The 26,674-nt window shown below is 49.6% G+C and overlaps 5 protein-coding genes across 5 annotated transcripts; 3 read left to right on the top strand and 2 right to left on the bottom strand.

Annotated features, from left to right (window-relative positions):
• Positions 1-4,406: 4,406 nt before the first annotated feature.
• On the top strand, positions 4,407-7,077 carry LACBIDRAFT_335446 (uncharacterized protein; the record flags this gene model as incomplete). The annotated part of the gene is made up of 8 exons (XM_001890313.1): positions 4,407-4,594; positions 4,937-4,944; positions 5,101-5,340; positions 5,411-5,460; positions 5,514-5,745; positions 6,066-6,140; positions 6,545-6,733; positions 7,016-7,077. The coding sequence occupies 8 exons, from the start codon at positions 4,407-4,409 to the stop codon at positions 7,075-7,077; spliced, it is 1,044 nt and encodes a 347-aa protein (XP_001890348.1).
• A 1,311-nt stretch (positions 7,078-8,388) lies between these two features.
• Positions 8,389-9,187, bottom strand: LACBIDRAFT_317790 (uncharacterized protein). Its single transcript, XM_001890308.1, has 4 exons — positions 9,093-9,187; positions 8,823-9,017; positions 8,695-8,765; positions 8,389-8,635 (listed from the first exon to the last, which is right to left on the bottom strand). The coding sequence occupies exons 1-2, from the start codon at positions 9,119-9,121 to the stop codon at positions 8,846-8,848; spliced, it is 201 nt and encodes a 66-aa protein (XP_001890343.1). The 5' UTR covers positions 9,122-9,187; the 3' UTR covers positions 8,389-8,635; positions 8,695-8,765; positions 8,823-8,845.
• Positions 9,188-10,278: 1,091 nt separating this feature from the next.
• On the top strand, positions 10,279-17,732 carry LACBIDRAFT_317789 (cysteine peptidase C50; the record flags this gene model as incomplete). The annotated part of the gene is made up of 19 exons (XM_001890312.1): positions 10,279-10,677; positions 10,725-11,432; positions 11,486-11,684; positions 11,734-12,428; positions 12,482-13,000; positions 13,059-13,446; positions 13,506-13,625; positions 13,684-13,791; positions 13,851-14,037; positions 14,092-14,245; positions 14,297-14,940; positions 15,002-15,093; positions 15,140-15,225; positions 15,281-15,374; positions 15,425-15,670; positions 15,720-16,378; positions 16,428-17,209; positions 17,266-17,430; positions 17,486-17,732. The coding sequence occupies 19 exons, from the start codon at positions 10,279-10,281 to the stop codon at positions 17,730-17,732; spliced, it is 6,492 nt and encodes a 2,163-aa protein (XP_001890347.1).
• A 313-nt stretch (positions 17,733-18,045) lies between these two features.
• On the top strand, positions 18,046-23,052 carry LACBIDRAFT_397908 (mitotic chromosome condensation-related protein; the record flags this gene model as incomplete). Its single annotated transcript, XM_001890311.1, has 17 exons — positions 18,046-18,160; positions 18,208-18,712; positions 18,762-19,149; positions 19,208-19,755; positions 19,809-20,241; positions 20,307-20,497; positions 20,555-20,670; positions 20,724-20,860; positions 20,916-20,988; positions 21,036-21,527; positions 21,584-21,792; positions 21,847-22,173; positions 22,227-22,315; positions 22,373-22,585; positions 22,640-22,696; positions 22,752-22,845; positions 22,908-23,052. 12 exons carry the CDS (start codon positions 18,046-18,048, stop codon positions 22,012-22,014), a joined length of 3,375 nt encoding a protein of 1,124 aa, XP_001890346.1. The 3' UTR covers positions 22,015-22,173; positions 22,227-22,315; positions 22,373-22,585; positions 22,640-22,696; positions 22,752-22,845; positions 22,908-23,052.
• A 25-nt stretch (positions 23,053-23,077) lies between these two features.
• LACBIDRAFT_397906 (phosphatidylinositol phosphate kinase PIPK5) lies at positions 23,078-26,225 on the bottom strand (the record flags this gene model as incomplete). The annotated part of the gene is made up of 4 exons (XM_001890307.1): positions 23,078-23,774; positions 23,951-24,268; positions 24,333-25,097; positions 25,146-26,225. The coding sequence occupies 4 exons, from the start codon at positions 26,223-26,225 to the stop codon at positions 23,367-23,369; spliced, it is 2,571 nt and encodes an 856-aa protein (XP_001890342.1). The 3' UTR covers positions 23,078-23,366.
• Positions 26,226-26,674: the final 449 nt, after the last annotated feature.

Raw genomic sequence — 26,674 nt, 5'->3', positions numbered from 1 at the left:
GCCCACAAGTTTTTGACTTTANTTCTCTACACATTATGCAAGCCCTTTATCTTATTTTTTGAAATCGATGCTGATCAGCTTCCAGTGCCAATGAAAGGCTTCAGCCTCCCAGGCCTCGAGAGCTTCTCACCGATTTCACTTACCCACTCGAACCAGCACCTCTGCCCGGTACTCTGGCAGGCTTTTTGTTCCCTGGTTACCCCTTGCCGGAACCGCAACCCTCAGTCCCATATCCTGCTGCTTTCCTTGTGCAGACTCTGGCCATTGCAGGGCCATCTACTCCGCTTCCTAACTCGGAAGATGTCCCTACAACCCCAGCTTGGAACCCAAGCTCACGAACCCCCCGCCGTGGTGATGATGGTAATTATGTATTTAATTCAAAGTCAATAGATACTGATGCAATTGTGACAGCCCCTTCTCCGTATTGGCTCAGAGATGACTGCTTCGCCAACATGAGACTGAGCCTTCGTCTCATCAACACCAACCCTAATTTCCATAGGGGCGAGCACGAAGATAAGTGCGGGGAGTTCAAGGGAGTAGTCAGAGATGTGGTGAAGGTCCAGATCAGTTTCAAAATGTTGGAAGTGCCATTTCCATATTTAATACCTGAAAGGCCAGAGTGCAAATCCCAGGTCATTACCACGTTTACCGGCCCACATAAGGGGTCGCAGTTTAGGATCAAGGAGTTTGGCGAAAATTTTTGCGGCTGCTCGATTTTGAAATCAACAACGCTTTTGAGAAAGGTTGATGTCAAAATCGCCACCAATCAACTGGTAGTCACCCGAGATAGTCGGCGATAAAATACCCATACCATAGATATATTATAAATACCTTAGAGACTTTTTTTGTATGTTATACGCATATCTTGGTGATAATCTACATTGATAATCTACATATTTTTGACCTTAATGCGAGGCTGTGAGGCATGCGAGACCGTGAGGCAAACAAACAATGACTTAACGGATGAACTTAGAATGAAAACCTTCGTTATATATTTTTTAAACAACTTGGAAATATTGCATGTAATTTTTACGTGTAACTTAGTGACACGGACCATGATCTGCCCAAAGAAATAATGACTATTTACATGACGGGTATTGCTACGGGTACCCGCCAACCCCTGTCACGGGTACAGGTTTGGCGAGGGTAGCGAAGATCAAACCCGTACCCCTACCCACACGTACCCTTACCCGCAACCCGCACGGGTTGCGAAACCCGTGGCAATCACTACATATAACTAGCAAGTGGCAATTTAGAGTGAGAGGGTTCTACATATTCTTGAAGAGCAGCATAAGAAAAGATTTCCTCAGTGATTCCCTCATGATGGAAGAAAGGAAATAATTCCAGAAGGAGCATTGCACTTTTGGCTGCACTGGTCTTATGAGAATCATCACACTTAGCCCTTTGTTGAATTTCTTTGTATGATAACTCCCAAGGTTCATAGACAGTTCTGTTATACTTAGAAGCTCCAGTAATTTCAGGATGAGATAATAGTGTTTTTCGATGCTCATGATATTTTGCAAGATAGTTTCCAATAGTAGTGGCTCCAGAAGAAATGTAAGCACCAGCCTGATCAATAGCAAGAGGAAGGTAGAAGAGCTCCTTCACAATCTTAGAAGCTTCAGTTTGAAACTCCATTGAATCTGTATCCAAGAAACTGCCTTTTAGAAGTAATTCAATAGCATCATTCTCTTCCATCTCAGTTACTTCAAGAGAATTCTCAGGTGAAGTTAGATTTCTCATGGTGGAGTTGCAACTAGTTATTAGAATGTTTCCCCCCCTTCCAGGTGGAAGATAAGCCTCCAGCTCAGCAGGTGACAGAACATCAGCATTGTCAAAAACCATCACATAGTTCTCTTTCAGCATGCCAATCCAGTGAAGAGCAGATTCAGCTGAGCCATCCAGTCCACTAGACTGGGCTGCAGGAAGATTACAAATACCCTTGAGTGCCTGTGTGATGGTGCCAACTGAGGAAGCATCAAGCCAAAAAACAGAAGAGAAACTGAAGGCAATTGAAATTTGAGAAATAAGGGAGATCTTCCTTTTTGGCAATGCTCACTGGCCAGACATTTCCTCAACAAACTTCAAACAGATCTGAGTCTTTCCAATACCCCCCATTCCATACAACAGGAAGAACTTTCGCCTCTGAGCTGAGTCATTTGTGTGAAAAAAATGCCTCTTGAGTTCAGTGATGACTTGTGTGCGACCTGTGAACCGATTGCTCGGATTTGGCATAAGGGGAATGACCCCATCGGACATCGTCCTACCGCCATAATTGATGTTGATCTGCAAGACATTCAATGCCATCAGCTTGCGTGATGGATAAACATTGCACTCACAGTCTTAGCTTCATTGAATGTGTTGCCGCTAGCAACAAACTGGTGAGCGCCCGCAAAGCTCATGTTGAGATGTCGAAAGTGGAGAGGTTCAGGATGAGGGAAGGAAGGAAAGAGGAGCGCCCAAGACGTTAGAGACCCCCCAATCATGCCACGAGGTGAACGTGTGCTTTGGTCTATTTTTATGTACCTTACGCACGTGCCTGAGCTTTTCTTCTTCGTTTATGCCCTTCCAGTGTGACCCTCTTTCGAGGTAAGCGAGTTCGCTTTCGTTTGATGAAACACCTGTGTTCATACCTGTAATCCCTTTTCCAGGACAGAGGTGCTGCGCAGTAGCTCAGCGGGTCGTGTTCAGGTGCCGAAATATCTGCTTTGATCCGCTTCGTCGAGTCCTCGTCTTGGCCGCGAAGTTAGTTAGATTCCGATTTTAAACCGGTGATAGCGATCGACTGTTGTCGCAGTGGCTCTATGGAAATCCCAGTGTATTCCCCCGCACACCCACGTTTTCTCTAAACGGACCCTCAATCAGAAAGTAACCCTCCTCTGCAATGCTTTGTGCCCAACCACTCTCAGCAGCGGCAACACGCCTCCTACCTCCCAACCTCAACTTCGCCCCCACTACCTATTCTCGGCCTTCCCCCTCTACTACCTATCCTCTGCTGCAGAACTCCCACTACCTTGTTGATCCTTTAGCCGTCTTCCTGGAATATGTCGACCATTGAGAAGGCCACTCCGATGCCACATATGGCATAGCCTCCTCAATTCAGTGCATTGTAAAAGCGACGGAGCAGGGATCTTGAAAGGACGGGGATCCCGCCACTGTTCAATGTCCACGAGCGGATATCGTGGACAAGGTTCAGACGAGTCTTCCTCAGTGCGAGGAAGAAGGGTGACTGCTGAGCTGCAAGGGTTGAGCGCTGGACGTTCACGGTACCCCAATCGTCGCTCACCCAGTTTCTCTTTGATGTTGCCTCCCACGGAACCCAGGGTCACGGTGAACTCGCCCCCACCTTCCTTGTGGTGGGGAATATTCCATTTCTTCCCTCGCATCGGCGCCTAGAAAGAAAGGAGCTCATGTTCCCTGAGGGGCGGAGAGGATCACGTCGAGTCCGTACTCGCTGAACTGACTCCCGATTGTCAACACCGCTTCAGAGATCGTGCGGGGGAAGGGCGAATCGGCGCCATTGAAAGGCAAAGGCTGGTCGAGTCCGATACGATACGACACAGCGTTATGAATAGCGCCTGTCGATAGGTTTCGGGAACGCGGTTGAGGGGGATAGGATGTTGGTTGGTGTGGTGAGGTAGTGCTGTCGGAGGCGGAACGATAGAAGGCCACCGTATAAGTGGATGGATGAATAGACGGAACGAGCTTGGAATGAGCGAGAGAGCGGAGAAGTCCGCAGTGTCTTATGAGGTGGAAATATGAAGATGACACACCACCCTTTTGCAGCTCATGGTCCCGTTTTCTGCTGCTCTCGGGGTGTTTTACGCAAGTAGGAGAATGCTTTCTCGATTGAATGTACGTCGAGCTGTGGCTGCCATATCTTGCTATTTACTTTACTGATATCTTTTGGATCAGGACACAGCACCAATGGCATTCTTCGCTCAGCATTTCCGCAACCCTCAATCGTCCCGAGCTTAGGGGATCCGATGTTCCACCTCTTTTCGCCACCTTAACTCCTCTCGTTTCCGTCAAATTCAGCCGACGTAGTACATCCAAGAGCACAAACACACTGCAACCGAATTCAAGCCGTGGGCTAGCAATGATCTCGATTGTTTTGGCTATGCTGTAATTCCCCAGATCCAACCTACTTCATCCCCTCCAATCAACCCCTCCAATCAACCCAACTACAAGCTTTACCCATCCGCCACGCACTCGTGCACACCGCCCGTCTCTGTAGTGATGCTGAGCGCCTCACCTTCCTTCCCCTTTCGACCTGACTGGCCAACATTGATAATTGGGTAGACTTCGGATACCGCGTCTGCACAGCCGCGATGGTTCTTGAGCAGTAATGCACTGATGACTTGGGAGGGTGGACGTTGTAGAGAGCCAGGTCTACGTCGATCGCGATGCTTGCAAAGTTCCTGACGCCACCTTACGTATACGCAGCTCAAGCCCGTTCGACATACCTTCCCCTTCGAGCAGTAGAATGCGAAGACCCAACGTTTTCCGGGTTCGGCTCGACAGCCTTCTCGGAAGAAGGAGCGGGCGCAACGGAGCACGATCAATGGGGAGTCGATGCCCCTTACGAAGGATGGTTGGTCGAACCCCGTGTGAGGGGGCAGTTGGTCGAACCTGGGAAGTCGAACGGCTGAGGGTCATGCATCTAAGAAATGTCGCCTATCGAGGAGAGGTCTGAGAGTGTATGGGGTGGCACCTTCCCTAGTCTGGAGAGGGTGTCTTCTGGGAGTGGCGTTTCTTGCGTGGTCTGAAGAAGAGACGTGGTGACTCGGTTGGATGGTGGAAGGATGTTCGAGGGAGCCATGTAGCGATTGAGGAGAATAAACCAACAGAGACCCATATTAGCAGTGTATCTAGATGATATGCTGTATTGGAGTAGAGATGTGTACGAATAACTATTTTCCCTGGTACTACTTAGTGTTTGGGGTACGTTGGGAGGACACTTGTACTAATTGGGCGTGACATCATCCAAGCTTGATTTCAACCACCGCAAGTTTGTCGCGTTCAATGCTACATGTGCGCTCGTCTGCCGCTCCTGTCTCAGCGTAGCTTCAACTTGATGCTATTCTTTCTGGAATAAAGGTATGCCTAGCTGTAATTCTCACATCTTAACGTTCACCCTAATCCACCTCACCTCTCGTGCCAGTGCTCTTTCTACTCAGCGTTACCCCAACGGCCTCGATGTTTACGAGCTCAAAACTCTGTTACTACATACTGACGCACGTACACGGAACGGAGGATTCTCGGCCGCCAGGCACCAGACCCTACTGCACGAATTAGGCCCTTCAAACGCATCGTCCTGTGGAACGGCTTTCCTCGTACGTACGTACCCGCAGAAATGATAGCGACTCACCCCCACCCATGCTCGGCGTGGCTGATAATCAGAGGTCAGGTGAAGTTCGAAAAAACGTCAGGCAGAAGAGGTATACGACGAGCGAGGTGGTAAGTACGAGAATTGCTGGGTCTGTCGTGCGATATTCTTGACAAGGCTGCAGCAGTTTCCTAGGGTGGCATTTCAAAGTTCGGACGACGACGGGCTCGATCTCTTCATGTTCTACTCTAAGCCAACGCCGCATACACCCCGATTTTCCGGTTTCGAGCCAACCTTTAGCCAGAAAGGTATCAATTATGCGAGTTGGTATTATGCCATAATCTCTGGCCGATACCCATACGTCTATTCAACGTCTAATCCCTACGCTCCCGTCGGAGAGACTCATAAAAAGTGGCGTGTGTTTACTGTTTAGACAGGGCATCTGGCGGGGATTTGAAGGGTACGTGTTGTTTTCTTATTCTAACGGCCATAATCATGATGTTGCGTAGAGGCTTTAAGAGCTCAAAGGGTGAAGAAAGAATCATGCGCATACTGCCCATTAGGCCCGTTGATGCCGTTGGTAGTCAGATGTCTGACCCTTGTCTGTCCGTTCCGACGATTCAGATGCCTGAGACTTGCCGAGCAAGCAAATCGATATGCCCTTCCTGACGACCTCGAGCAACGGCGATACTATCGCGGACTTCCTTGTTGACACGACTGACCTTCTCCTGAACAGGAAGGTCCTTCAGCTTGGTGATGCTCGCCAGTTCATTCGCCATTGATGTGAGGGATGTCGCGGAGGGCGTTATTCGTTTGTTGAATCTGAGGTTAGATGGTGTGGAGCTGTGAGGCAGAAGATTGTAGAGCGATTCGGAAACTCGAAGCGGATGAGGCGGTTGACGGCTGCAGTTTCTGCAGTTCAGAAACCATGTTGTCTGACTAGAGGATGGGGGTCTTGTCAGACCCGGGTCATAACAACACTGGCGCCACATACATAAACATATCTATGCCTTTTTCTTTCCCCAGGAGAGATACCCTGCAACCCACCTCCCCACTGAGGAATCGTCGGTGTTGTCGTTGTTCAGCCGCCGTCACTGGGGTTCCAAGGGTCCTTTCAACCTCGAAACACCCCTGGTTCAAACCGAGCCTCCGAACCTCCCTCACCAAACAGGTTTTCATCACGAGTCACCAATGTTTTATCTCTGCATCGTTCAGCTACTGTCGCCTGGGCATCCCTACCTGACCTCTCGCTGCTGCACGCAATGGAAACGCAATCTAAAGGCCACCTCCGTCGACGGTCACTCGAATTGGAAGCTGTTGAGATTGAAAGGCGAAGAGTTATCGTATGGGTTCTCGCCTTCATTGCAAGAATGCCTAAGTGCAACCTAAGTGCATCGCTTCTGAGTGAGTTCCTCCTTCCATTGCATTCTTTCTACCTTACCTTGTCATCCCCTTCTCTGCTGCAACAAACCTTGCAGCAGTTTCCCCTTGTATGCTCCAGTCGAGTCGATCTCCTTCCTATATACTGATAATCTCCTCCCAGTTCTGGTCGTGGTAACGTCGTTCACGAGCCTCGTGCTTCTACAGCCAACAAGACCCCCCAATCTTAAGCGAGGTTTCTAGTGGTACGACAATTAGAACCTTGAATTTATGACCTTCTGGATGCTTACATTACCACTGCAACAGCCCCACAATCCTTTTTGCTCTGCTTCCCATCTGCAAAGCCCGACTCAGCTATCCGCTCGTAACAACTCTGCATACGGGTAGAGGAGACTCCTTGGTAGTTAGTTTTCTCCAGCCCCGTAGTCGACACTGCCAGCCCTAAACGCCCTTTCCATTGCAGTCCTAGCTTGACGACGCCAATACGCTCTCAAGAAGCTCCACAATCTACGGTACGCCATCTGGTTCACGTCATTCAGAAGAAAGTGACGCTAGCTCGAGCTGGAGAGCTGGGAAGAGGGGAGAACGGACGTTTTTGACTTCACTGAGTTAGTTACCCCCTCCTTTGTGCTTTTCTCCCTGCTTTGGCTTCCGAATCCCCTTATCACCTTGCAATCCATTTGACGTTTTACGCTCGGCTGACTGCCTTTGTGTGTTACTCAGGTTCTGATTCCACAACACTGGCAAACTCCAACTCTCCCGACTTCCATGATTGCATCATCTTTTGGGTCCACCATTTGCACCACTTTATGCATCGGCCCGCGAAGGGAATATTGCCATGGCGGAATCCACCCAGCTAAGGCGCCTCTACGGAGCTCGTGGATCCAGCATCACCTCTTCGCCAGCAGCCACGGCAAGTCCCTCACATAGAGCAATTCGTCGTCCGCCTGATCATAAGCGCAAGCTTGAGTCGCAGAGCTGTAGAGTGGGGATAACTCCTTCGGTAAGTCATCAGCCTTGCATTACTTATTCCTTCGGTATACCGTTCTCCGTCCCCCGGCTTTTGAATTCCTCGTCACCTTTCATCTATATGCTCTTTTGCCTGGCTGACCGGCATCCTTCGTTACTTAGGCTCTGGTTCCACAGCGCCAGTGCAATCCCCAATTAGTGATCGCATCTTCTTTCCCCTACCACCATGACTCGCACAACTCGGCCACTTGCACCCCTTCATGCGTCGACTCGCTGTTCGGCTATCCTCTTCCACCAAAGCTCAGAGCTCCTCGATAACCTTCTCGCCGACAACCCACTCCGTCCTTTGCAACGCCTCAAGTCGAGCAAAAGTTAGAACCAACGCCTGGCTACTATTTAAAACCTGCTCTACGTGGCTAACTGTTTTCTTCCTTCTTCCAGACATCCCACACGTCACTACGTACACAGCACCGAACTACCCCAATTCCATCTCGTAGTACAAGCAATCAGTATATCATGTTTCTCGTTGACATTGGAATCGGCATACATACCGCATAGATTCAACACCGTCCGGTACCATTTCAATTCCTAGATACTCCTTTGTCTTTACTAGGAGCGCCTCTGTTTTCAAATTGTGTCCCTCGAGCGTGGCAGGCCTATCACGAAGGTTCTTGTCGGATAAACAAGCAGCCGCTTTGAATATCTCCATATTGAGCAAAGCGAAGGTCGTCTGTAATGACGCTCGTGTGTTTTAGCCGAGTGGAGTCTACAGCGTAGGAGGATCACTGCTTATCGTCACCTCGACGACTCTGCAGCTCGTCCAGGTGCTATTGGAGCTGGTCCTTCATATGCAGCAGACCAGAACCCCATATTCCAGAACTCTCTGTCCCCTTCCGAGAGTCCACCCTCACCTGAATCACTCAGCCCAGTCCTTCGACCTCTGACCTGTTCAACGAACTAATGTCCAGGTCAGTCAAAACATCGAATTCATAGATCGATCATTCCAAAATACTGACCAGCATGCTACCTATTTCCACTCTACACGGAATCAGTCATCATCTCCGATATCTTCGCTGCTATGCTCTATCTACGGAAACAAAAGTCTTAGATGAGGGCAATGGCACAGGAGAATACGAGCAATTACCCAATATCCGATGATTCCAGCGATCACATCACACATTGTGCGTGAAATTTCTTCGTCACCAAGAGGACTACGCTCATGAGCCGAGTCCGTTGCAAAGACTGAGCATATATGGCACCATCACCACTAGAGTGGATTTTAAGGACAAGGAAAATCCAGTTGTGCCCATCGATCACAGCTCCACGGATGATGTCTTTTCTGCCGCGAAATTGTCATTAATTCAATGGAAGATGAAAAGAATAAGCCCTCCGACCCAAGTTGTTTTGCACAAGCGTACATTTCACACACGGCTTGAGGGACATGGTTCTCGAGTGAAATATTGCCTGTCTTGGCTTCTGATATAAAAAGAGTCTGGTCGAAGTCTTGCGGTACCCCCAGACGCAGTGGCAGGGCCAAATAATTCTCTGGGTAAAAATAAGCAAGGCGAATGACGGTTGTTAAAGAGATTTACCTGCGCCCGATGTGCTTGCCCCGATGGTAGTGGAGTCTATGTAACCTCCAAAACTAGAAAGTTTGTCAGTTGTTTCTGGGACGCTCTGCTCTACGCTGAAAACCAGCTACCTGCCTTGTGGCACCATTGCAGTGGCGCGGAAGAAGAAGGGATCGATCCACCGGGAACGCGAGGCTGCTTCATTATTCTGATGAATCCAACATGAGATATTTGCCCGGTATAAGTATATCGCACACACTGGCACTCACCACTCTCGGGACGAGCTTTTGCAGCTCACAGAGGTGACGATACAGCCCCTCGGAAGACCAGTGTTCCGAAGTCATTCCGAACGAGTCGCTCCGTCGCGGCCACCCGAATTTTGAAATCCGTTTTGAGCTTGAGCGAGCCGCCAAGTTTGATATTCAACTTGGACAGAGCTTCTTCTACCATGCCAGAGGAAGAAAGGGCCTGGAAGAGATGGTAAGGAAGGTCGGCATGTTTACTAGCGGGGGCCCCGTCAAGCTTCGCCTGCATCATCGCGAGCATTTTTGCCAGGTTCCCTCGAAATCCGGCTCAAATGTAATTTGGTCCTCTTGCGACTGGAAGTCGTCAGAGGCATCCACCTCGTTCGTCGCGGAAGCCGTCTCCAGCAATGATTTGACACTCGTGAGTGACTGGTAGGCCATCCTCAGTTCCACTGCAGCCAATTCCGTAAGTCCAGATGTTTTCTTGTGGTCGTTCCTATTCGTGGCGTTCGACGCTGGCCATGGCACTTGTGATGGTGGCATTAAGACAGAAGATTCTTAAGTACTTAGTACTTGCCTAGTGATAATTGATTCCAAATTGGTGATTCCAAATTGGTGATTCCAAATTGAAAGGGAAACGCGTGATCATGTGACCGTGAATTGGAAGTCGTGATATTAATAATTCAAACCCCCACGTTCAAACTCATCCTCTGCGCTCTCCAACTTTTTTCCCGCCCAGGACGCGCGGCCCACTATTGCATAGCATCGAGGAATTCTGCGCAGGATGGCAACAAAGGAGCGTCGTCGGCCATTGTCGAGCCGTTCTGTATCAAAAGCAGGGAAACAGGTGGCTGAAGACCTCGCCGATGCATTGGCCACAAAGTTAACCATTTCAGGCTCCAAGGGAAAGCAAAAGGCTGCTCCGGAGGTGATAACCGAAGATGACCTTCGGATTTCAGCAATGCGGTCTGTCAATTCGGCGTCACAAGAGCTTTCTAACGTTGTCCGTTCTGGCTGGAAGAAGTCCCTATCCAACTTCTCAAAAACCACGCTGTCCAACGCCGAGTCGTCTGCCTTGACGGCGGAAGAGAATTTGTGCGTCTTGCGTAGGATATGCCTGCAGGATATGGACGTGGAAAGGGCGGCAGTGAGTGTCTTAGGCAAGTTGGTTACTCTAGATATGGTGAGTTCGAACTCTTGATGTTCATCCAACGTCTAACGTCTGTGTAGCACGGTTGTGCATTAACTGCGTTAGAATCTATGCACCCACGAATATGTGGTTTCTTGAATGTTACGACGCCCACCTCGAATGACCACCGATGTCATCTGCTATCAATACCACTCCCCTCACCACTACCAACGGATATAACTCTCTTGACACTTACATCGACCTATCTCGCTCACGCTCTTTCCACACTGGCTTCAATATCAACAATTCCTCAAGCAGTCGATGCACTGTCGTCGTCCTTGACACACCCCACATCCTTCTCTTTTCTGACCTGGGTGCCCTCGATATCTTCCTTGCCCGCCAAACAAACAGACGCGATGCTTACCCGCAGCTACTCGGCAATTACGAAGCTCTGCTCCACTTCCACCTCCACAGCTTCGTCAACGGCAAAGATCAAAGCGACCAATCCATCACCCAATCCCGAGCGGGTTTTTCAACTACGAATGTATGCCCTTCGTTGTGTCTGCCACTCTTCCAGAGGGACAATAGAATCCGGCACATTCTGGGAACAGGTAATTAGGTCTGCTGTGGCTCTCGTTAAGGCCAGTCAGTCGCTTTCCCCCGAGGTGGAGGAGAAGGTGACAAATCTAGTCCTCTGCGAATATGCGGAGATTCTTGGGTGTGCTCAGAAGCGGGAAGATGGCCTGTCATTTTTAGAGGGGAAAGGTTTCGTCGGATTTTGCGAGTATTGGATGGCTTTTGCGAAACGGGTACGTTTGTTCCTATCAATCATTGTGATGACACACTCAACACGGACGGCTAGGCTGGGGATATCTCTGCCCTTGAGAGGATTGGAAAGCTGATGCAGCATGAGCTCCCCAAGCCGTCCTCCAGTAAGATCGCCCAACCGGTGGGAAGGACGCAAGCACAAGATGCCGATACCATCACAAAGGAGGCTACTCGGATTTGCGCAGAATTCGCACAGGTTACGACCTTGCTGGAGCAAAGGCCCGTAGAAGATGGTAGGTGGTTTCCTGTTCTTACTCTGCTCGCTCACGACGCTCTCTGCAGACGTGCTAATCAAGCATCTGGAATCATGCACTGCCCTGATAAAGACGTCAGCTTGCCTACAATCTTTACTATTCTCGGAAGACCAGGAACTCGCTCGTATTAGTGGCAAAGTGGATCGAGCATTCGAAAGACTCCGTCGAATGGCCGTCAAGTCACTTGACTCCCTGTCTACAGATACGGAGGTTAAAGCCTTCGTGTTGTCTTGTGTCGACCTTCTCCAAAAGCTTGCAGTTTCCGTAGCGCGGAAATCTGACATCATCACTCGCACGTTGGATTCTCTCTTCGTGCTCGCACGCACTGCTCTCAATGTTCAGGACCCTAGGACGTATGTCCCTGCCTTTGAGCATCTCGGGGTTGCGGTATCTATCCTTGATTCTGTGCCTCAGGATGCAGACGTAGACCGTGCGAATTACATGCGTTGCATTTCGGGGACATACTACAACATTTCAGGATCACTCTATCAAGCAACACGATATGGTGCTGCAGTGCCGTTTCTACGTGAGGCGTGTCTTCTTGGCGCAAAGGCGTTGTCGATGAAAGGGCGCGGGGAAGGGAAAGGGAAGGGGAAGGAAGAGGCAAATCCGGAGACGAAGAGTAAAGTCGACGGAGAAATGGAATGGAATCAGCTGGAAGAGCAGCTTTACCGTCGCTGGGAGTTGCTCGCTGTTTGTTATAGTAAGAATGGGGATCGCAAGGTGATTTCTCTGCCCTTCTGTTGACTACGTGGCTCACATGTTCTTTCTTGAAGAATGCCTACGACGCTTTCCAACAGTGTATATGCACATTTCCGTTTACGTCCTCTGGATTTGAAGGTCAAACGGATGCGAAGAGTGTCGAGGATTTATTCGGAGCATCTGCCAGCTCATCCGTTAAGCAGTTAATGGCCACCATCGACCGAGTAAGTTACATTGGGGCATGCGAGCTGCTTCTGCCGCCAGAAGATGTCTCCCTTCGTTCTCCCCAGCGTTTCGCTGCCTCTGATGACGGCAACCTTGTCATGGACCCTCGGGTTGTCGGAGTCCTTCTGGAGCAGCAGATTGATGGCCTTCAGCCGAGTCAATGGAAAGAGGGCGTACGGGGTGTCTTTGTGAAGCTGTTAAGAGATTCTCTGGAAGTTTATGATGCGGCCTCGTTCCCTATCAGGCGATCCAGAGTTCTGATAAGGTGTATGGCCTTTGCATATCGGGACTCTGGAGATGACTGGGCCGTGATCTTGGGAAATGTGCAGGAGATGGGCAGTGAAGTAGAGCGTCTCTTGACGGCTCAGGTATGGACTTCCCCCCATTCTTCGAGCCTTTCATCATGGACCTGATCTTCCAAACTAGAACTTGGCTCGGGATGTTGCATTAGCTCCTTACCGCCTGCAATACCATGCATCCGCACACCTCTGGCTCGCACTTCACGCTCATAAACGCGCAGACCCGGAGCAAGGCACAGTTATGGCTCAACATGCAGATCAAGCGTGTCAGATTCTGAAAGACCTCCTCGCTCTTGGTCCAGCTGGGAGTCCCAGGGTAGCGAGGAAAGGGCTGAGTCCCAAAGTGAGAAAGGTCTCATCCTCGTTAACGCAGATACCAAGAATTGTATCCCCCAAAGCTACCAGGACCACTCGTCAACGCGTACCGGCTGCTCCAAAGAAAGCTGCTCCAGTCAAGAGTAACTCGAGGGTGGCTGCTCGTCCTCCTGTTACTCCCCAGGTCAAGCCAAGGGCTGGTAAGTGTTGATCATATTTTCGGTTAACATGTGCTAATTTGCCTTCTTTTTCATTCTAGCACTTCAGCCAGTTTCACTGAATACTGCGAGAACGCCACCTCGACCCTCTTTGGATGCTGCTGCGAAGACGAAGTCACTGTTGACTTTTGATGACTTTGATCAATTTTTAGGGCTGCTCCGTAAGTTCTTTGGTGCCGTTGTTTGCGAGTTACCTAGTCTAATTACTGTTATTCTCAGAACTCACGGCTCGCCTTCTTGGTCTCCTTTGCCTGGTTCTTCCAAAAGTCCATATATTGGACCTCACAAGGAAGTTGTGTGAGCGCCACGCTGGCGTGGCGAGCGATGGTGTGTCTTCCATATCTAAACATGTAATCTATTCTTGACGTCTCTCCCGCGTACTTTAGGATACATCTCTGCATCAATTGACCTTGCACATGAGTACGTGAAGATTGGTAAGATGAAGAGGGTGGCCATGATTTTCAATCTGGCATTGGAGGTTGTTAGAAACGGACAAGCCTCGCCGGAGGTATCCTCCGCCTTCTTGTTACGATTTGCGGAGTCGTTGGCCTTAATCGAGGATGTGTCTCGAAGGTACGTATCCTATTTTCTTTGGTGGTTGTGTTTGTGGCTGAGTTTGAGATGTAGCTCAAATGTCTATAACGAGGCGCTAGTTCATTCAAGCAGGTTGGATACGGAGGAGAAAGGATCGACCACTCTTCAACGGATCCATACACGGGTCAAGCGTCTGGAGAGGGCAGCGATGGCTTCCCATATCTTCGGATTGATTCAGTATTGCAAGGTAGTGCCTTCTAATATTCCACCCATCGTTGTTGACATCGAACCTATTTAGGAGGACGTTGCTACATCACTGGAAGGCATGCTCCAGTCTCTTCGTTTGTGGAATCGGGCTGTGGACACATTAGGACGTCTTAACCCTTCGCCTCAATCCTCCACTAAACCATCCTCGGAATCGAATCCATTTGAAATGACAGGTATGAAAGAAGCCCTTACGGCTGACCAAACATCCGCTCCAGCACAATCACAACCTACGCCGAACAAGTCATACCCTCCACGATCTTTCATTCATGATTTGGAGTGGCGGACAGCTGAGGGACTTTTTTCCACTCTGTTCGCGTTGTCGCAGATGTACTTGACGCGTGGATCCCCTCGGGAAGCTGAGTACTTTGCACAGCAGGCTCAGGATCTTGCCGAAGCATTGAACGTTCCCACTGTTGTTGGCCGTGCGTTGACTCGGAAGGCAGAGGTTCAGCTTCATCTTGGTCAACTGCAGGAGGCAAATGCAACACTGGAAAAAGCTGCTGCGTTGCCCTCTCACCTGCCAGGCATTGATACTATTATCGTTCATCGGCTCCGAGCGGAGTGTAATGAGCGAAGCGCTCAGCATGAAGATGCGCAAGAACTTTATCTTTCGACAATGAAAATGCTGGAGGAGCTTAATGGCGCGTTCCAGCAATTCGAGAGTTTGGCGTTTAGGTACGTGACATTATATCTCATTTCTCAGAGAAAAAAGACAAACAAAGTTCCTTCGCTTCAGTCCTCGACGATCACTAGGAACATCCCCTCGGACGAAGCTTCTCCCTGACACTGTTGCTCCTGAACTCCTGGCAGCCGTTCTTCACCAGCATAGTACGTTCATGTTCAATTTTTCGCTAGCTTTCTCTAACAAAAGCAGTCTGGTCACGACGCGATCAGCCAGATGAAGACCTCAATGGCCTGCTTGAGAAGTTCTTGTCTCTGCCGTCTTCATCCCGAATGAAGGTAAGAAATCTCGACTTCGTCCCAACGCAAAAATTTGACCCAATCAATTTCGAAGGCGAATGAGAACTCTCTCATGGGAAAACTAACTCTCTACAGTGTCTATGCTCGCTTCCGCGCTGATATGTTCCTAAGTTCCCTCACCGAGTTTAGTGAGTTGATCGTTTTTTCGTCGTTGCAGAAACTTATTAGTACATCGTAGCAATCGCCATTCCCATGGGAATGTCGACTACGCACAAGGTCGCGTTCGCATTACCCACTCAGGATGTTCTGAACGCTTTGGAAGAGGCAGAGAAGCTATTTCAAGCAAACCTATCATTGACTTCTCGGAATGGTAGTGTCCTCAAACTTCGGGATGCTGCCATTTCTCTCGCACTTATCGAAGCCTTCCAAACTTCCCTTGGCAGACCAGGAAATGGCGGTTCGGTGGTCACTGCCACGTTACTGGGTGGGATTACTTTTATTACCCTCGATTGGGGATACTGATGGTTTTACAGATGTTTCGACTGCAATTACTCTGCGGAGAGAGATGTTGGAATCCATCGAACACAAATTTTCTGCACCTCACATGTCCGACGACCTCCAGTGGCCACTTATCACCTCGGATGGGACACCTCGTCCTCGGCCAAAGATAGAACGCCCGGGCAGATTCAACGTTGATTTAGAGTCCGATGATGATGCAGAAGACAGCGCCTTGCGAGAAGATGCCTTGATTCAAGCGTACTGGACCTCTATCCGAGAAAAATATCGCTCACGACGCCTTGACGTTCAATCTCTTTCGACCTCGGAGACGGGGGACCTTCCCGGTAACTGGATCGTAATCAACATCAATATCACAGACGATAAGAGCACGTTGTTCATCTCACGACGAGAAGGCGGAGTCGAAGGAAGCCAACCACTTGTTTTCTGCGTGCCTCTGAAAGGAAGGAGAGATAACGGAGATGACAATGACGAAGACCATTTAGGGTTCGACGATGCTATTGGCGAGTTGCGCGAGATCGTAAGATTGAGTGACGAGGGTACCAAGACAGCCGTCAACATCAAATCGGATGACGAAGAGGCTCGCGCGAATTGGTGGAAGCAAAGGGGTGATCTGGATACGAGGTTACGCGAGCTGCTTGAAAATGTCGAGTTTTGCTGGTTGGGAGCGTTCAAGGTTAGTGATTTCTGTCTTTCGTCTGACATGTATTAACTATGTATATCAGATAATCCTTAGTCCACGGTCGGACGCGACTCCAGAGATGATTTCGGATCTCCGGGCGCAATTCGACAAGATCTTTCAGCGAAGCCTTCATGTTAAGGACAAGAAACCGAAGCAGCGGGCAGGAAACCACAAGAAAACTGCATCGCAGGCACAGGGACCCAGTCAATTGACACTCGACGATCCGATTCTCAAGTGTTTCTCCACGTTGTCACCGAAATGCAAGGATGAAGAGCTCGAAGATCTTATCTACTTCATCTTGGACCTCTACTCATTTCACGGCGTCCCAGTCGCTATTGCAGAAGTCGATATCGCTCAGCTGGTGGTAGACCTTCGGGCTGTGTTGGAAGAACACGCGGCGAAGCTTCGGCAGTGGAAAAAGACGATCACAGGCAAGATGACCACTTCATTGGCGAATGACCAGGACGAACATTTGTTCTTGGTCCTCGACAAGAATGTTCAGGGGATACCTTGGGAGAGTATACCGATCCTGAGAGGGCGAAGTGTCAGTCGGATTCCCAACATTGAGTTCTTGTACGACAGGCTTGCGTTCGCCAAGTGGAAAAGACAGGGCGATTCTGTGGAGGACGATCCAATCACTGGAGCGGTCATTGATCCTCGAAAAGGATACTTCATCTTGAATCCCAGTGGCGATCTAGCTCGAACTGAAGGTCGATTCCGGGATTGGGCTCATGGGATGAAGAAAGCTGGGTGGGATGGTGTGATTGGCCAGGCTGTTAGTGAGCAGCAGTTTGTGAATGCGCTGAAGACGCAGGACTTGGTTGTGTAAGTATTCTTTCTTGTTCGTTCAAATGTTACTGATATGAATGGTTCCATGGTAGTTACTTTGGCCATGGAGGTGGGGAACAGTATATCCGATCTCATAGGATTCGCAGCCTTCCGAAATGCGCTGCAACTATGCTTTGGGGTTGTTCGTCGGGTGCTCTCCGGGAGTTGGGTGATTTTGATAGGACGGGAACACCTTATAACTACATGCTCGCTGGATGGTACGTATCTGAACCGTCTTTTACTTCAATTACCATTAATGCCATCTTCTATTAGCCCTACGCTTGTCGCGAACTTGTGGGACGTCACTGACAAGGACATCGACAAGTTCTCCCAATCCGTCTTCGACAAGTTGCGTTTGACGCCTGCCGATGTTAGCAAGTGGAATGAACCCGGAAAGGAACCCCACACATCTCCTTCTCTGTCTCTGGTGGCTTCTGTGGCACAGTCGCGGGATTCATGCAAGCTGAAGTACTTGACTGGCGCAGCTCCCGTGGTGTACGGTATACCATTTTACCTTTGATCTCGGATTGGACATTATCTACTCGACATTGTATCGTTCCACATTTATTATAGATGTACTATTTTCAGGACTTGCCCAAGTATGGCGGTCGAGCATTGCTTTGTTAATCATCCAAATCACCGTGTCGCAAAATTTAACGCTTTCACTAGACGAGGCTCATGGTGTGCAACCTACGGCAATTCTAGACTTTAACGTTTGAATTTGAACGATCATCCTCGACGACAAAGATCAGGCGCTGTAAACAAACGCACATAATGAATATGTGCACGTGACTGACGCGACGCGTTCAACTTTGGAGTCAACGTCGACCACGATGATCAGCAGCTTCGATTTACGAATAGAGGTCGAGGCTCTCCAGGAACTTGATAGCTACGACATACCACACGATTATGATCTCACAACAGAGGATCCGGAGCGGCTTCTTGAAGGTGCCAATCTCATTTCCAATTCCACTCAAAATCTGACGATTTGGTAGCTGCCGTGGAGGCTGTCGCCGACTCTAGCAGCGCAATTATAGATGAACAGGTCTTTGACATATATAGGTGTCTACTCAAACACGCAGACGCGGTATCTGGCTCCGTCATGAGCAAACTACTCGACTCCATCTCCTCTGGTCTCCTGGCGGAATTAGAGGCCACTATGCGTGATGTGGAGTTGGGAGACCAGCAGTCGTACATGGCGCATAAAACGCCGTTGGAGCTGTACGCGTTTTTGCTGCAATGGTTCGTTACGGCGGCTGAGAAGGTCAAGGCCACTGAGGATGATGCGCCACCGCCGGCAGCTGCTACAAAGGGTAGGAGAGGGAGGGGAGGTAAAGCTGGAGCTGAGAGAGGAGCGGGTCGTGGAGCTGCGAGCAAGAAGAATGAGTCGTGGACTTGGCAGGACCAGATCCCTGCGACACTTGGGCTGATTGTCAAAGTTCTGCGTCTTCAGACGCAACGTATTTGGACGACGACTGCTGAAAGGGAAGACTTTATCAAGTGCGTTGCTATTTTCTGTTCTCTTCTTTATCTTCTAACATAGTTGTAGAACCATCACAAGACCCGCATATCACGTCGCTGAAAACGAACAATACATGAAAAAGTCAGATATCAAGCTCTGGGTCTACAAAGTCATCTGTCTCTCCGTGAAACACCATGGTCAATCTTTTGCTGTCCACATCAACATCATCCAATTTCTTACATTCTTTGAACACCTTTCCGAGCCCATGGCAGAGTGCCTCACCGTCCTTGCTGGGGAGTACGACCATGCTCAAGTCGGGGACGAAATCTTACGCGATATCGCGGGCAAGACGTTCAATGCACAAGATAGCAAAGGCCCTCGTGCATTCGCGAGGTTCCTCGTCAAATTCGCAGAGCTCGCTCCACGCGCAATACTCAAACAACTCAGCCTCCTTCTAGACCAGCTGGATTCCGAGGTCCGTCTAGCTCTTTTCTGACGTTCACCGCCTAACGAGTACCCATCTCACGCACCAGTCATACCCAATGCGTCAAGCCCTAGTCGAAGTCATCGGCTCCATCATCACCGAGCTCTCAAACACAAGCACAGACAACGACAACTCCAAAACCGCCCAAAAGCAAATAAGCGGGCTCTTCGACCTGCTCCTCGAACGCACGCTCGACATCTCCTCATACGTGCGCACGAAGCTCCTCCAAGTTCTCGCAAAGATGTGCGACTTGAAGCCCAAGTTTCCTAAACAGCGCTTGGCGATTACCAGTGCTGCCATTGCTGCGCTGGCGGATAAGGGCGCGACGGTGAGGAAGACGGCTGCGGCGCTTTTGGTGAAGTTGTTGGAGACGCATCCGTATCGCACGCATGGGGGTATGTTGCAGCTTGATGTGTGGCAGGCGGAGTATCAGGATGTTTGTAAGGAGTTGGAGAAGATTGAGGGGAAGATTGGGAATGCGGTTGAGAAGCCGGAGGGGGAGGAGGAAGAGGAGGAAGAGGAAGAACAGGAGGACGACGAAGAAGAGGAGGGAGGAGGGGAGGAGGGTGAATCTGGAAGGAAGAAGAAATCGAAAAAGTGATTTTTATGCTCTTCGTGTGTAGATCAAACTGACGGTTCTCGTTTGCTAGGTCAAAGGTCAAGAAGGAAGATTCGATGGATGTAGATACCGAACCAGAGGACAACGAAGATGAAGAGAGCGACGAAGAAGACGAGGACGAGGATGACGCGAAAATGGCCGTCAACGAAGATGACGAAAACGCCACGCCCAAGAAAAAGCCCAAGAAGAAAAAGAAGCATGCAAAGCTCAAACCCCGCAAATCTCAATTGAACGTGGCTGCCGTTACCGAGGAACAAGCCGTCCTGGCCGGGTTGGAGGGTCAAGAACTTCAGCTGATGAAGTTGCGCAAGAAATATTTCGTCGAGGGCCTGGCTTTCATTCGTCAGATTGAGAATGCGATGGAGCCAATGGGGTTGCTTTTAGGATCGAAGAATAAGCTGGAGGTTGCTGAGGCTATTGAGTTCTTCAAGGTTGCGCATGATTATGAGTTTGAGAGCGCCAAGGTTGGTTTTGGTTTCGTTGGAGGGTGAAGTCATTCAAGAGCTCACGTTCGTTTGCGTTTGCATAGGTCGGGATTAGGAAGATGCTGCATTTGATATGGGTCAAGGATAACAACAATTCTGGACCTGCGGAGGAGGCTAAGGAGGGTAAAGGTGTTCGGCAGAAGCTGCTTGACTGTTATCGCGGATTGTACTTTGAAGCTATCGAGGGTCTGCAGCCGAAAGAGCAAGTCAGCCGTATCGCGAAGAATTTGGTAGAGTGCGTCATCCCCCCTCTTTCTTGATGAAAATTCTTGAGGCTCATTCATTTTATTAGGCGAACATACGAGACCACGTTGGCTGAACTGACAAGTCTGGAGGAGATGATGCGTATTATGAGCGAAGAAGAGCAGATTCATCAAGATGTCATTTCCAAGCTTTGGCAGATTTATAGTATGTTCACCTTGCGTTATGGCTCTTCTTTGTTCTTACATACCGTCATACAGGTTCTAAACAAAACATTCCGAGTCAGCAGCGCCGCGGAGCCATCATCATCTTGGGCATGCTTGCCTTGGGAAGACGCAGCGTGCTGAGTGATCGTGTTGACACCCTACTCAAAGTGGGTTTGGGACCGTTGGGCAAGGTGAATTGTCTTTCTGTCAATCTTATTCGATGTATGAGCTAATGTGAGCTATAAGGCTGATCTTACCTTGGCTCGATACACATGCGTGGCTTTACAGCGATTGAACGGGAGTGCCAAGAAGGTCAAAGGTATGTCTCGTGCAAAGTCAAGGGGGTTTAAGTTAACACCATCACAGGTTCCCTCCTCGATAAAACCATGCGCATCGAGATGACCAATCCGATCTTCCGCAAACTCCAAGATGCCGTCAACCATCCCTGTCGATCCCGAGAATGGTTTGGGTTCGCTGAGCAAGTCATCAACACCGTATATGCGCTTGGCGAGCATCCAGACGTGTTCTGCAATGAGCTTATCAAGAAATTTACTATCAAAGCTTTCACCCCTCGTGCTCCCAAACCTGCTGTTCCTAAACCCAATAACGAGCCGCCAGAGACGGACCCTGATGCTATGGCTGAAGACCATCCAGGAGACTTTACCCAAAACTCATTGGACACGGCCACGCAGGACTCGACTCCAGGAACGCAGCAGGGTGATAAGGAGAAGGATGTCGGCGATGCGTTTGAGCTAAGCCAGCTTCTTTTCATTGTGGGACATGTGGCTATCAAGCAGATCGTGTTTCTGGAACTTGTTGAGCGGGAGTGGAAGCGCCAAAAGGACGAAAAACAAGCTGGTAGGTCTCTTGTTTGTTCTATTTGATTTCGTCAAGTAACCATGCATGTCTCGCAGCCGAAAAGTTGGCAGCGAAGGCGAAAGGCACCGATAAAGCTTCCAAGGATGGCGAGGAGCTTGATCAAGTTGCTGGTAATGCAGAGGACGAAATTGGAGATCGCGTCGCAGGTGTTCGTGAAACGGAGATGCTCTACGGCACTGACTCCCTTTTGGCGATGTACGGTCCCATGGTCGTCCATATCTGTGGTAGCCCTCACAAATTCAAGGTTCGTGCTCTGTCCTAGAATACATTTCTGGGTATATCTCAATCTTGTTTGCAGAGTCCGACACTGCGAGCAGCTGCAACGCTATCATTCAGCAAGTTCCTTTGCGTCAGTTCGCAGTTCTGCGACCAGAACCACCGGCTACTATTCAAGATCCTCGAAACGTCCAAAGACGCCAACATCCGGAGTAATATCGTCATCGCGCTGGGCGATGTCGCTGTTTGACGCATTTGATCTTGAACGGGATGATCAAGGTGAAAGGCCAGCTTGGGGAGATGGCCAAGTGCGTTGAAGATGAAGATGCACGTATTGCGGATCTGGCGAAGCTGTTCTTTAGCGAGCTGTCTACGAAGGAGAACGCGATCTACAATAACCTCCCTGATGGTAAGTTTTTTTCGTCTGACGCTCACTATGGGATACTGATTTTGTTTGGATAGTGATCAGCCATTTGTCGACGGGTGATCATGCCGTTGACGAAAAGACTTTCAGGAGTACACTCCAATACATCTTCACCTTTATCGAAAAGGTCCGTTTCTCGAGCTGGCTGTCTTGATATGCAGTGCCTTACCATCACGTACCCTAGGAAAAACAAGCAGAGAACATCGTCGAGAAGCTATGCCAGCGTTTCAGGCTCAGCGAAGATCCTCGTCAATGGCGCGACATCGCTTTCTGTCTTTCCCTCCTCCCATTCAAATCGGAGCGGTCCGTCAAGAAGCTAATTGAGGGCTTCCAATTCTATCGGGATAAACTACACGAACCTCAGGTGTATGAAAAGTTTACAGAGATTCTGGCAAAAGTACGGTCTTTCAAGCAGTTTTCAGGGCTCTGATGCTTACTTCTTTATCTACAGGCACGTTCTAATAAATCTAAGGACAAGCCGGATAATGAGCTCAATGAGTTCGAGCATGTATGTTCTGATAGAATGATATCGATATTGTCGCTGACAGTCGATGATTACCTAGCTTCTGGAGGAACACAAGAACCAAGGAGAGGAAGACCAAGCTCTCGAAAAGCGTGTAGAGAAGAAGGCAGCGAAGAAACGGGCCTCAAAGCGAAGTACGCCGTCCTTTCCTTCGTCTTGCCGGTACCCATGAACTGACTGGTCGTAACCCTGATAGCTACCCGGAAGAAACCTGTTCAAGCCGAGGAAGAGTCTGAGTGATGCGATGTTTGATTTTTGTATAATTTATTACCATGAACCACTGGGATCTTTTCTTGTATCACATACTGTATCGTAGTAAAAACCACTGTTTAATGGCATATTCGCAAAATCCGGGGATGGATTGTTCAACTTGACGCAGGAGGCATGTTGAATGTCGAATTTTGGAAGGGGAAGAAGCAGTTGTATCGTAGAAGACGAATGAATGAATGAGTGTGGTGGTCATGCCCAAAAGAAACCATAGTTCGCTATAGAGATAAGCTATCGAAAAAGGACAGTGAGGGCGACGAGAACGCCAATAGCTCGAGGGAGAGAAAGTCCAGAGAGTCAGAGAGAGAGACAAATCGTATATAGATACAAAAAAGATACGCGTTCGAAAGGAAAGGAAAATGGGGAGGTATAAGGAGTGAGAGATCGATCAAATGAGCGTGGGTGGAGAGATAGTTAAATTGAGTGATAAGGAATTGAAATTATGAACCCGGGTATTGCTTATGCTAGCGTGATTTGAGTTTGAGTGAGTGAGGTCCGGGTGGGAGGCGTGTGTGGTTGATACAGTATATGGATGGATGAATGGTTTTTTTGTGATTGCAGGGGTCTCTTTTCTTGTGGTGGGACTTTTTCTGACTTCTGACTTCCAGCAATGGGGTTGGTTCGTTAAATTTGGTTTGGTTTGAAGGGATGGCTGGGTGGAGTGGAGAAGGACGGGAGGGACCGCGGTAGCGGATGGGTGGGAGCTTGCCGTATGAACGAACGGCCTAGGGAGGCGGGCGGGTGATCGAGGAGGAGGGAGAAAAACGGCGGCGCAAGACGTGAACCCAACACAAGTCTATTCAGGTTCAAACCTCGCACCACCCTCACCCCCTCTCATAATAGCCTTCATAAAATCAAAAGAACCTTTCCGCATATTCCCCCAGGTGGAACCGGGCTATCTTATGCTGTTGACCCCCCCAAAATCAACATTCTCTTCTTCAAGTTCCCAAAAGAAAATGGAGGAAGACTCACCCGATCAGCCTTCAACCCCTTCCACAAATGCTCAGCCCTCTTCACAAGTGAATAAGGCGTCAAAATATCAATAACGCCCAAATAATAAATCACATCCAACCCTTCATTGCCTTCGTCCGTCGCCCTCAGCCCTGCCTCGTCTTGATAAAAGATCAACTGAAGTCGATCCCCGATATCTTCTTCGGGGAGTCGGATAGTATGTTTGCCTAGCCGCTTTGGGTCCGAGGACCGCATGGCCCGACGCATGGCGATGGCTTCGGGGGATTTGTGTCCTCCTGAAGTTGTTTTTGAGCGGCCTAGGGAGTTGGGTAGGTCCGGCTACAAATACGCGATGGTGGGTGAGCCATATGTCGTTAAGGAGAAAGAAAGAAAGAAAACCCACCGAAAACACCTTCAACGTATTCCTCCTAACATTATCCCTATTCCCCCTCTGCATATTATGTATCCCCACCAAAAGACTATAATCCATAACATTAACCCCCCTCAAAAACTCCGCGTCCCTCCTAAGCTGTTCCGTCAACAACGCCCTCTTCTCCGGTCCCAAATCCAACGCCTTCCCCCTCTTTATCCAATTCAAATCTTTCAGCACAGCCCGTGGGTTTCGCGCGGCTTTGTCTTCGGGGTACTCACGGCCAACCGTACTCCCCTTTAGATCATACGTCTCGTGGATGTCTTTATGTGGTGGGAAGAGGTTGTTCATGATCACGAAATGGATTTTCCGACCTCGGGGGAGCTTGACGCGGTGTAACCCGTAAAACCGACTAAGCAGCGTATGTGGGTTTTCTTTGACGTGGTCAAAGTATTGTGGGAGGATGGACAAGAGGAATTTATGTTCAGAGTGTCGGATGGTTTTGATTATGAACCGATAGTCTCGCGAGAAATAAAAGAAGGAGCCTGATTTGCCGGGGGATCCGAGTTCGGAAAGGATGTATTTTGCGGTGAGGGAGAGGAGGTAGTCTGCGGGGTCTAGATGGAATATGTCTTCTCGAAGTGTGCGAAATACCCAAGGCGCGTAATCCTTGAACTTGAAGTCGTATTTTGCAGACGGAGTCAGCTCGTTTCCGACGATATCGAATGAAAACTTGTGACGCGCGGTAAAGTCTTCTATCGTCAGTGGTCGTTTTATTTTAGCTTGACATCGAGAAACCTGCTCGACGTGAGCGTGTATCATGAATAAGGAAAGAGCGAAACCCACCCCGATACGTATACCCGTCAACATATTATACATCAACACATAATTCACATGATCCTCCCCAATAAGATTCCCCACAAGCGGCATATCCTGCTCAGACTTGGGCCGCGCCTCAGCGCGCGTAAGCGCCGCCTCCGCTTCTTGTTGCAGCTGCTGCTTCGCCCTCTTCTCCATCCTCTCCCTCCTAATCTGCTCCGCAGCAATCTCAATATCAGACGCGAGCTCTATCCCCGCTTCACCGATATACGACGCATCCTCAGGTGAATGCGACGAGCTCCCATATTGCCTCGTATGTGTCTGATGGCCGCGCTTGAAACTGGCAGCGATGGGGCTTGAACCTGTTGTGTTTCGACGAGTTGGACGCATGGGTATGATGGCGACCGGAGGCTGGAGGTATGGATCGTATGCTGCTGATTTTGATGATGATTCGCCGGCGGCGGTGGGGGGAGAGGCGTAACGGAGGGTTGGAAGAGAGCCTTTGGTGTCGGTTGAGGCCCTGTGGAGGGTAGTGTCGAATGTGGATGACCTGGCTGTCAATCGAGAAGATGTGGATGATGCTTGACGTTCTCGAGCAGTAGTGGAGGACTCGCGAATGACGGAATCTGAATGCGACGCGGGTAGTAGTCGACTGGGAGGAGGCGGCGGCTCCAGTTCGTCTCTTTCAACGCTGGCGGGGGGAGAGGGCGGGGGCGGACCAAAGTGGACTTCGTCACTGCTTGGTTGCACCGTTTCCGTCGTCACCGACTTTGTCACCGTCGTTCTGGTAAAATAACTATCTTGGCCAGCAGGCCCGGTTTCTACCTCCACCTCACTGGTGACCATGATAATCTGAGGTTGCTCATTGTTGGTGCTGTCGTCTCCATCTCGATTGGTGATGGTGTGAGGAGACGACGCAGTGGACGTCGTAGACAGCGGAAGAGACTGGCGCGAGGCAGCGGCAGAGACGGGGGCGGTCTTGTAGGATGTAGCTGACGATGACAGCATGCTGCTGTGGGTTGAGAGGAGGCTCTGCCTGTAAGCAGGCACAACGATCGGCGAAGGCGAACGACGGGTGGGCGAAACGGCAGTGATTGAAGAAGCCATCGTCGTCCAGCGTCGAGGACAGAATATAAAAGAAGACGGCGGTGAACGGTTAAGAATGCAGTGCGACAAACTGTATTGTGGCTGTGCTTTTCTATGACTCTCAGGCCATGGTAACGTCTATCGCCTTTGAATAAACCTTGGGGACGTTCGGGAAGCTTCCCGTCAGTAATCTTCGCCGCCAATCGTCTAACAGCAGACGTCCATCGACAATATCAGAGCTACTGGGGCATTGGGCTCGTCAGGTAATACTTATTGTACGTGCGCATTTATGTTGACCATGTATATATGGCCTAGGAGACTTTACGACGATGTCGAAGAACAATGCAGAAGCATTATAACGATGAGTATAGATACAGCGATAAGGATTCTAAATCCTCACTGTCAGCCATGCAATGTTTACGATGCCAGGGGGTTCCCAATGGTAGCCCAATGTTTTTATGGGGCCTCAC

Source organism: Laccaria bicolor, genomic scaffold, assembly GCF_000143565.1.
Source record: "Laccaria bicolor S238N-H82 LACBIscaffold_88 genomic scaffold, whole genome shotgun sequence".
In the NCBI taxonomy this organism is placed as follows: Eukaryota; Fungi; Basidiomycota; class Agaricomycetes; order Agaricales; family Hydnangiaceae; genus Laccaria; species Laccaria bicolor.
This window is presented reverse-complemented; position numbering and strand designations above follow the sequence as displayed.